The sequence below is a fragment of the Anolis sagrei genome, chromosome 5 (genome assembly GCF_037176765.1).
Source record: "Anolis sagrei isolate rAnoSag1 chromosome 5, rAnoSag1.mat, whole genome shotgun sequence".
Taxonomy (NCBI): Eukaryota; Metazoa; Chordata; class Lepidosauria; order Squamata; family Dactyloidae; genus Anolis; species Anolis sagrei.
In genome coordinates this window covers 165109027-165120058 of record NC_090025.1, presented here as the reverse complement: position 1 = coordinate 165120058, position 11032 = coordinate 165109027, and the positions used below count along the sequence as shown (strand labels likewise).

The following is an 11032-nucleotide window of genomic DNA, read 5'->3' as shown; positions in this document are numbered from 1 at the left end:
AAGGTTACAGGTTCAAATCTAGGGAGCGGCATGAGCTCCTGCTGTTATCCCCAACTTCTGCCAAACTAGCAGTTCAAAAACATGCAAATATGAGTAGATCAATAGGTACCACTCCAGCAGGAAGGTAATAGTGCTGCATGCAGTCATGCCAGCCACATGACCTTGGAGGTGCCTACGGAGAACGCCGCCTTTTCTGCTTAGAAATGGAGGTGAGCACCAATCGCATTCTGAACCCCAACAACGATAGAACTGGGCCAGACTTCCCACACAGAACCCCCATGGCCAACAGAAAATTCTGTGTTTTCTGATGGTCTTTGGCGACCCCTCTGACACCCCCCTCACGACCCCCAGGTTGAGAAACACTGCCTTGGAGTGTGGCCAATGCGGGCCGTGTCTTTCCACATGGAGAGGAGGAAATGCCAGGCTTGGCGAGAGGGAGAGAAGGAAAGAAGGTGGGAAGGAGCCGGGGAGAGAGGGGCTGCCTTTCCCTCCGTCTGCAGGGCTTTCGAAAGTGGCTCCGTCTCCTCTGGGCTTCATGCCCTGCCGTTTGGGGATTGGTCGGTGGGGTGTGGAAACGCCGCCTCCTCCTCCCCACATCCCAGCTTTATGCCCGAGGCAGGCAGAGGGAAAAAGGGAATGAGTTTCGGCTCAGTCGGCTGCCCCATCGCGGAGACTTAGGGGACGAGAGCCCTCCAAGTCCCCTTTCTTCTTTGAACGTTGCCCTTCCTCGGAGGGGAAAACCCACATGCCAACTTCGAAGACAAGCCAAGGACGGCGGGGGATTTCCAGTCCCACGGAAAGGTAACCGTCCCAAACTTTTTCATTTTCGAAAGCGGGTCAAAGTTTGACTGGACGAAATCCGATTAGAATCAGTGGGATTTTACATAAGGTCTGACTTGACAAAGTTGCCTTGAATTGATTCTTTCTCTTTGGAGCGAATAGTCGAAGGCTTTCGTGGCCGGGATCACTGGCTTGCTGTGAGTTTTCCGGGCTGTGTGGCCATGTTCCAGAAGCATTCTCTCCTGACGCTTCGTCTGCATCTATGGCAGGCATCTCTGACGACCTCACGACCTCTGAGGATGCCTGCCATAGATGCAGGCGAAGTGTCTGGAGAGAATACATCTGGAATATGGCCATACAGCCCGGAAAACTCACAGCAACCCAGCCATGAGAAGGATTGAGACTTAAGGCTGCAGTTCTGGGCAACACAATTGAAGAGAGGTATTGACAAGCTGGAATGTGTCCAGAGGAGGACGACTACAATGATCAAGGGTCTGGAGAACAAGCCCTATGAGGAGCGGCTTAAAGAGCTGGACACATTTAGCCTGAAGAAGAGAAGGCTGAGAGGAGACATGATAGCCATGTATAAATATGTGAGAGGAAGCCACAGGGAGGAGGGTGCAAACTTGTTTTTGCCCTGGAGACTAGGACACAATGGAACAATGGCTTCAAACTACAAGAAAGGAGATTCCATCTGAACATTAGGAAGAACTTCCTGACTGTAAGAGCTATTCAGCAGCAGAACGCTCTGCCCTGGAGTGTGGTGGAGGCTCCTTCTTTGGAGGCTTTTAAACAGAGGCTGGATGGCCATCTGTTGGGGGTGCTTTGAATGCAGTTTTCCTGCTTCTTGGCAGGGGGTTGGACTGGATGGCCCATGAGGTCTCTTCCAACTCTATGATTCTATGATTCTATGAACTACACTGTTTAATGAATGCAGTTTGGGAAGTTTGACCCAATTCTGTCATTAGTGGAGTTTCAGAATGCTCTTTGGTTGTAAGAGAACTATAAATCTCAGCAACTACAACTCCCAAATGTCAAGTCTATTTCCCCCAAAACTCCACCAGTGTTCACATTTGGGCATATTGAGTATTTGTGTCAAGTCTGCCGTTGCTCTATGTGATCTGTAACTTGGTGAAGTACCAACACTTTAGCAGAGAAGGCTAGAGACCTTGCAAAACTACAACTCCCATGCTTCCATCACAATGAGCTGTGGCAGTTAAAAGTAGAGTCAGACTACATTCATTTAACAGTGTAGATCTGCATCCTTGTTCAGCTGGTGGTGGAGAATGGGCAGGGAAAGTGCTGGCGGGAATGTTGAAGGTCATGAAAGAAGGCCATAAAGAATTAATAATAATAATTAGCATTATGGAACGGAAATGACGTCATTGAAAAGAGAGAGGTGAAGTTATAAATGGAAGAAGGCATGGAAATAATAACAAGGCGAAGTGGCAAAAAAGAACTGGCATTTCTGGATTTGGGAGAGAGTGTGTTAGTGTTGAAATGAAAAGAGGAAAAGGCATGGGGAAGCCTCATCAATGGAGCTGTGGAAAGTTTGAAGGCTGGAAGGGATGAGAGAAGGGGAAAGAAGAGGTGGCAGGGAAGAGAAGGGAGAAGAAAGCACAAGAAAGGAAGGCTGAGCATAAAATTGGTTGGGATCTCTTGTGATTTCAAGAGCCAGGACAGCTTGGGGCAGTGTTTCTCAATCTGGGGGTTGGGACCTCTGCGGTGGAGGGGGGCGGTTGTGAGGGTGTGTCAGAGGGGTCGCCAAAGATCACCAGAAACACACAATATTTTCTGATGGTCATGGAGGTTCTGTGTGGGAGGTTTGGCCCAATTCTATCATTGGTGGGGTTAAGAATGCTCTTTGATTGTAGATGAACTATAAATCCCAGCAACTACAACTCCCAAATGTCAAGTCTATTTTCTCCCAAACTCCACCACTGTTCACATTTGGGCATACTGAGTATTTGTGCCAAGTTTGGTCCTGATCTATCATTGTTTGAGTCCACAGTGCTCTATGAATATAGGTGAATTACAACTCCAAAACTCAAGGTCAATGCCCACCAAACCATTCCAGCATTTTCTGTTGGTCATGGGAGTTCTGTCTGCCAAGTTTGGTTCAGTTCCATTGTTGGTGGAGTTCAGAATGCTCTTTGATTGTAGATGAACTATAAAGCCCAGCAACTACAACTCCTAAATGACAAAATCAATCCCCCCAACCCACCAGTATTCAAATTTGAGCATATTGTGTATTTCTGTCAAATGTGGTCCAGTGAATTAAAATATATCCTGCATATCAGATATTTGCATTACAGTTCGTGACAGTAGCAAAATTACAGTTATGAAGGAGCAAAGAAAATAATTTTATGGTTGGTGGTCATCACAACATGAGGAACGGTATTAAAGGTCATGGAATTAGGAAAGTTGAGAAACACTGGCTTAGAGCTTCCCCCCTATTTATAGGAGATGATTAGGAAAGGACGTCTTGTTATATGGAAGGAAAGGGAAAATATTAATACTTCAGATGGAGGGAAGAACACTCAATTTGCTGCATGCATCTATATCAGGCATGGGCATGGGGCAACTTGAGCCCTCCAGGTGTTTTAAGAGGCTGAGAGGGAAAAGAAAGGAGCCTGAGCCTGTTGAGAATTGTGGGAGTTGAAGTCCAAAACATCGGGAGGTTGCCCATGCCTAGCTTAGAGAGTGTATTCCTGCATGGCAAAAGAGGGGTTGGACTGGAGGCCCCGTGTGGTCTCTTCCAGCTCTACAATTCTATGTCTAATTTCCAGAAGGCAGAGTGTTAACTATTAGCTTGCTAGTTAAAATGGGGAAGGACTCTCTACACTGAATCTTCCAGATTTCTACTCAGAACTGTAACTCAACTTGGTTAAATTCTGTTTGCAGAAACTATACGTCCCTGAGTTACCTCTTTCTGCTTTTTAGTGTCCTATGCTCAGGCCTGTAACGAGGGGGGGGGGGGGGGTTTAAGGGTTCAACACCCCCCCCCCCCTTGAAATTTTTCAGGTTAAAAAAAATAAACCTGGTTTACTCATGAATTTTAACTGGTTAACCAAATCCCCATGCTAAGACAATGAGACGCAAAAAATTAAGAGTCCCTCCAGAACTGCAAGCACTATCTCAGGCAAATATTGACAATTTATTCACACTGTCATTACTTGCAGCAATAGCCGATGTAGCAAAGCAACCAAGTTGGGGGGGGGGGGGGTGTTGAATGCTCTCATTAAGGAGGCCAGAATTGGTGGAGGTGGTTGACAGGGGCGGAGCTGCAGGCTATTGAAGGCTGCTCTGCCCCCTGCTGTGCTCTTTGCTTCAGCGTGAGCTAAAAGGCAGGTTTCAACCCCCCCCCCCCCAATTTTTCAAACCCCCCCCCCAATTTTCAAAACTCCCTCCCCCCCCCTCCCCCCGAAATTTTCAACCCTCCTCAAAAAAAATTTCTGGCTATGGCCCTGCCTGTGCTGTTATAGCCACATCTGCCCACGGAGGCTTTTTGATCTTTTCCTTCTGTTTCTTGTCACAGCTTTTTTCAAAGACAGTAAGACGTTTCTCTGTTCAGCAGTCTTTATTGAATATCTGGTCAAAATAAAAGCAATCTGGAACGTTTAATAGAAGTAGTTCTGGACAGGATCATCATAAACCACAGGGATGGGATACCACAAGCTAAGACCGGCTCTACACCGTCCTATATCTCATGATCTGATCCCAGATTATCTGCTTATCCCAAATAATAGTAGTAGTAGTAATAATAATAATAAAAGATCTTTATTTATATCTCGCTTTTCTCCATCGCGAGACCCAAAGTGGATTATAACATATTAGAATAATGTAAACAACACTCCATATGCATTGATAATAAGTATACAACATCATAAAACGAGCAGTTTTAAACAATAATAATATACATTCACATTCTTGTGACATCATATCAGATTATATTGCATTATCTGGCAGTGTAGACTCATATAATCCAGTTGAAAGCAGATAATCTGGAATCAGACTCTGGGATACAGTAAAGGTAAAGGTTTCCCCTGACATTGTCTAGTTGTATCCAACTCTGGGGGATAGTGCTCATCTCTATTTCTAAGCTGAAGAGCTGGCATTTTCTGTAGACACCTCGTAGGTCATGTGGCCAGCATGATTGCATGGAGCGCCGTTACCTTCCCACAGAAGCGCTACCTATTGATCAACTCACATTTGCATGTTTTTGAATTGCTAGGTTAGCAGAAGCTGGGGCTAACAGTGAGAGCTCACTTTGCTCCACAGATTTGAACCGCTGACCTTTCAGTCAGGAAGTTCAGCAGTTTAACCCACTGCACCACCAGAGAGCCCCTTTCTGGGATATAGGAGACTATTCCTCCGCAGATGGTTCCAATGAGAATTGGAGTATTTGAGAGGAATTAGCTTGGGGAGATCTAGTCTAGGTAGGTAGTCATTGTGACAAAAGTGAGATAAGACAATGGGTACAATTCTGCACACATGTATTAGGAGTAGGCAGTAGGCACAATTGAATCCAGTAGGCCTGAGTAAACATGCTTAGGATTCCAGTGCCATGTGGCAAATGAATAGAAAAAAGGGCAAGAAGCAGGATCAGAATAAACACCATTGTTCATTCCATGACCAGACAGTCTCACAACAGCTTTTCTTAAACAAAGGAATCAATGGACTTGGACTATTAATTCAAGTGAGTAGGAAGGCTTTTGTAGCTGTTGTTTCTAGGCAGTTTAGTAGAGTCTTAGGCTCAGCAGTAGTGGCCTAAGTTAGTTGGCAAAGGGATGATAGAAAGAGGGAACAGAGCCAAAGATAGTAGATAAGGAGCCTTATGAAGGTTGTAGGCGCTGTGTGGCTTCGTGAGAAGCCTAAAGCCTTCCTACTATGAAGTCAGGAAAGTGCTTGCTGTTGACAATAAGGGTTGCAAATATTAGAGATATTAACAATGCCAATCTTTGGTTTTTTTATTTTGTTATTATTTTGTTTACCATATTTATATTCTCCCTGAGAGGACTCAATTTAAAACAAAGTGAATACAAAACTTTAAAAAAAAAACCCTAATAAATAGTATTGTATGTCTTGTTTAAATACAATTTGAACATAATAAATGGAATTAAAATGCATTTTAAAACACACAATCCCACCCCGCACCCCCCATTTAGGAGATTTCGGGGGCCAATACAGTGGTTGAAAGGGGTACATGTTCAACTACAACATCTGGAATCTGTTGGCCAAAGACACTGGCTTAAATCCCCCCCCCCCCCCAAAAAAAACTTTTGCCAACTTCCAAGCAGTTGGAAGTTGGTGTCAAGATGCAGTCAACACTTCTCTATGCTATCCAAAGCTTCTCTCTCTTTCTCTCTCTCTCTCTCTCTCTCTATATATACATATATATATACACTGAAGTTACACTTTAAAATGTACCTGCATTCCGATGTACATACAAATTCAACTACAGAACCTTTCTTGTTCGTAACTTGGGGACTTCCTGTAGTTGAACCTTTCTTAAGCACTTGAAATATAGCACTTTCTCCCACCACACTAAGGGCAACAGGAGAGCTTTGGGTGCCACACAACAGGTTGTATGGCATATGCAGCTCTGGCTTGGAACAGCAAAAAGGTTTGGGAGAAAAAATGGTGAGGTTATTGCTGCCCCCATCCCTTTCCCCACCTGTCACTTGAGGCTCTAGCCCAGTGATTCCCAACCTGTGGTCTGTGGACCACTAGTGATCTGCAAGAACTAAAATATGGTCGGCGGCCTACACTGTTGCAATGAGAGTGGCTGGTCTTACGAAACTCTGTTATAGTGCCAAGGCTTATTAAATATGGTTTTCTATGGGTGAGCCGATGGTGACTACTGGATGGCATATGTTCTGTATCAGAAACTAGAGCTGATTTATTTATTTATCGTATCAGAAGCAAACCAAGGGTACATTGCTTCTGGTCGCTTCTAATGTGAGAGAATCAGCTGTCTACAAAGACGTGGCCCAGGGGACACCCAGATGTGTTGTAATCCTGCGGGGAGGCTTCCTGTCCCCCACTAGATCTGATGTGGTCTATCCAATATAATTTTCTTAATCGTCACCTCAAATAATCAAACCAAATCCAAAGTTGACCAAAAACTGATTCGTAACCCTTTTGGTACTAATGTTAGAGAGTGTTCCCTGTCCAAAGTGGTCCCTGGTCAGGTGGTCCCAGGTCAAAAAAAGATTGGGAACCACTGCTGTAGCCTCACTCTGCACAATAAAAAGAACAACCCTACAGTAGCCACCTCAAAAGGAGAAGCAGCTTTGGCAGCTGAGTAAAGTGAGAGGAGAAAGTGAGGAGGAAAACAGTAATTATCGTCTTGCGTTGTTTATAAAAGTGCCTAAAATATACTGAGGATTGTATAAAAATAACTGCAACCAGTCATAGTTCAAAACAAATGAGACATGCGAATGAAGGCCTTGGAGAGAAAATAGAGAGAATGTTCATGCTTTTACTTTCTCCTTGACCCTGCTGTTGTAGAAACACCATACCAATGTGTATATGCTAGAGCGCAAGAAATGACAACCTTTTTCTCACCTTCCAGCAAATGCTGTCACGGTGCCAAAAAACCAAAGTTATAAAGTGCAATATGTGCAAAATTAGGTACTTTCTCCCTTGAAAATAACATAAAGAGAAAACTAAATGGGTAGCTCTAAAATGTCTGGATGCAAGAGAGAATAGGGATCCACTTTATTATTATTATTATTATTATTATTATTATTATTATTATGTAACAGAATTTCAACAGATACAGCTTTTTCAATCTTGCCAAACCAGACAAGACAATCCAGGGAAAGCCCTGTGGATGTTGCTGGACAGCAACTCTCATTGTCCTCCAGTAATAGCTATTAGACATGTGCATAAAATTCGTTCCTACCATTTTCACAATTTCTTTCATGTCTTCTGTTTATTTGGAAGCATGAAACGGGAAGCCCCCTCCCCACACAAAAATCAGCTTGACAGGAAAGCCTGCCTACAGGTATGTGTGGTCGGGTGTTCAGGCAGGCCCAGAGTGGGCTTGCAGCTGAGGGCCTCTTACTCTAGAGCAGAGGTCTTCAAACTTTTTAAACAGAGGGCCAGGTCAAAGTCCCTCAAACTGTTGGAGGGCCGGATTATAATGTGCAGAAAACATGAATGAATTCCTATGCACATTGCACATATCTTATTTGTACTGCAAAAAACCTTTAAAACAATACAATAATTAAAATGATGAACAGTCTTAACAAATATAAACTTATTAGTATTTCAATGGGAAGTGTGGGGCTGCTTTTGGCTGATGAGATAAGATTGTTGTTGTTGTTGTTGTGTACTTTCAAGTTGTTTCAGACTTAGGTTGACTCTGAGCGAGGGCCGGGTAAATGACCTTGGAGGGCCATATTCAGCCCCCAGGCCTTAGTTTGAGGACCTCTGCTCTAGAGTAAGAGGCACTCAGCTGAGGGCACCAGCAGGCACACACACTTTCTGGGCCTGCCTGCATGCTCCCCACATACACACTCTCAGAGAGTGTGGCAGGGTATATGTGGTGGGGTGTGCAGGCAGGCCCAGAATGGACCTGCAGCTGAGCGCCTCTTACTTTAGAGTAAGAGGAGCTTGGCTGCAAGCACTGGTATGCACTTTCCGGGCCTGCCTGCATGCCCCGCCACGCACACACACTCTTTCCAAGAATAGTGTGTATGTGGCGGGGCATGCAGTCAGGCTTGGAGAGCGTGAGCCTGCCAGAGCCTACAACCAAACACCTCTAACTCTAGAGTAGAAACAGTGGGTGCCAGGTAAGAAGAACATACACAGGGTTAAGGGGAGCCCCCCCCCCCCATCTGCTTTTCCTAACCTCAAAATGAAAGAATTGAAAACAACCTTCCCAATTTCAGGAGGCTTATAACAAATAGATCAGGGCCCCCAACAAAAGCCAGGACACAAAATGGGGCAAGGTTTTCCCTGAATTCACATGACTAATAATTATGCTTACTCAGGCTAATAGAAGCTGCAGTCCAAAAAACATCTGGAATACAATATTTCTTCATTTCTGCTGTAAAAAAACCTTTTCACTCTACACAGTTATCTACATAACCAGATCTCTTTCTTGTTTGGGCACCTTAGGTAGCTATCTGAACCAGGATATCTTTTCTTCTTTTTAAAACAAGGGTATGTGTCAATCCTATTTCCCAAGAGAACTCCCCAGCTGCAGATGGGAGGATCCAAATGTGCTCAACAATACATTCCCCTACCCTTTTTCTCAGGCACTGTCATCTTCTGGGAACTCCAAATGTGGGCAACCTACAGCCTAGGACAATATGCAGCCCTTAGCCAAATTAAAAACAAACTTTCTACAAGTGATCAGATCTCTTGTGAAAATGATTTTCCTTGTTTAGTATCCTGCTGATCAGAGAGGAAATTGAAAAGTGAGGAGATTTCAGGGGGAGGGGGAGGCGAAAACGAATTCCCAGCCAAGCAAGGTTCCCTAGCATTATTATTATTATTATTATTATTATTATTATTTCTGGTATTTCTACTCTTCTCTACCTCTGAAGGGGGACTCAGGATGGCTTACATTTTGGCAGCGATTCGATGCCACTATGATGCAGTGCTTTAAGATCCTAGCATTGCAAAGATTCACACCTGTATTTAATTCCTCTGTATCAAAAAGAAGAAAAAACAGTTTCAGAACTGGTTCACTTTTTAAATAGGACCGTTGACATAGTTAATAGGAAAAAGACACAAGTCACTCCCTGCTACTACCTTTGCAATTTTACAATACAGTAAATAAATATGTGTATTCACTTTTCCACACAAGAGTGTTCCCCAGTTATATCATAGAGTTCCTGCATTGATGGGATTGAACTATGTGATCTTAGGGGTACTTTCCAGCTCAGATTCTCCCAAGCAAAGAATGGCAAACGCATGGTTGGGGAAGATGAAAACCAGCAGGTCGTTCTGCTCTTTATAGTTTGTGAGGAGTTTTTATGAAGCTGTGTTCTCCCATTCCCAACCACAGCGATCAACCATTAATGTTTCTAGTTAAAGGCAAACAAATTCTTTTTAGTACAGATGCCAAGCCATATGTGGTGGTACATATGTTCACATAAGGTTTCTGGTTCCATCTTTAGTAGCAGGACTGTGAAAGAACCTTGCCAGAAGTACCAGAAAACAAAGCTGGCCATTCTTGGCAGTTTGGCTTCCAATAAATACCAAAAAAAAAAAAATCAAAATCTCCAATTCCTACCACCTTTCTGAATGTGTGGTCATCTGTTCCTGGAAGGCATCATCAAAGTCTTCAGTCTGGCTTGGAGGTCTCTAGTAGACCCACACAATGACATCCCTATTTCGTCTTAATTTTTGCCTAGATACTCTCAACCTGACTTCCAGGATTAAAACGTGGATCTCTTCACAGTTGTAGACATCCTTGATATATAATGCCTCTCTTCCTCCTCCTTTCCTGTTTGTTTCTCAGAAATAGCATCAGAGCAGTCTCTGGCTGCCACAAAAAATGCGTTCAAGAGTGTTTTTCAGACCCAGTTCACTGAAATAACATTTTGTAGTGAAATCTGACAACAAGTCATGTCTGGATTCTTTCGTCATTTTATATACTGAGCAAACTAGAAATATATTTTGAAAATCTGCACATTGTTTGTATAGAGCAGTGCTTCCCAGCCCTTTTGTTTAACCAGAGACCATTTTGACCAGGGGCCACTTGACTGGGGACCACTTTGACCAAGGACCACTCTCCAACATTAATACCAAGAGGGTTACGAATCAGCTTTTGATCCACTTTTGATTTGGTTTGGAGTGCCGATTCAGAAAATTGCATTGGATAGACCACATCAGCTCTTGTTTCTGATACAAAACATATGCCATGGTCAGTGAGAGGGAAGGAGTGGCAGGCGGTGCAAAAGGAGTGGAAATAAAATAAATAAATAAAGAGGAAGGAGGCTTGTGGACCAGTTTTTCGTCCTTGCAGCCCACTGGTGGTCCGCGGCCCACAGGTTAAGAACCATTGGTATAGAGGAAGAAGTGGCAGAGTGCAGCCCTTGAGTTATATTTGGATACAGATACCCTTGAGTCCAATGATGAAGAATGCTGGGACTTGCAGTCTAATATCTTGACCAAACTCTTGATGATGGGGGTTTGAGGAGCTGTAGTCCAAAATTGCAGTCCAAGTTCTGTTCTAGAGCTAGGCAATCAGTAGCATTACATCACATGAAAATCAGAATAGCAACAGAAA

The 11032-nt window shown here is 43.8% G+C and overlaps 1 protein-coding gene across 2 annotated transcripts in view; it reads left to right on the top strand.

Annotated features, from left to right (window-relative positions):
* Positions 1 to 401: 401 nt before the first annotated feature.
* The window catches only part of CDC42EP1 (CDC42 effector protein 1), a 28511-nt gene continuing 17880 nt past the window's right edge, over positions 402 to 11032 (top strand). The window contains exon 1 of one of the 2 annotated variants that reach the window (XM_067469211.1): positions 402 to 801. In XM_067469211.1, the coding sequence (XP_067325312.1) occupies positions 417 to 801 (385 nt within the window). In that variant the 5' untranslated portion in view covers positions 402 to 416. The remainder of the gene's footprint in view (positions 802 to 11032) is intronic. The other variant, XM_060777008.2, reaches the window with a different exon arrangement.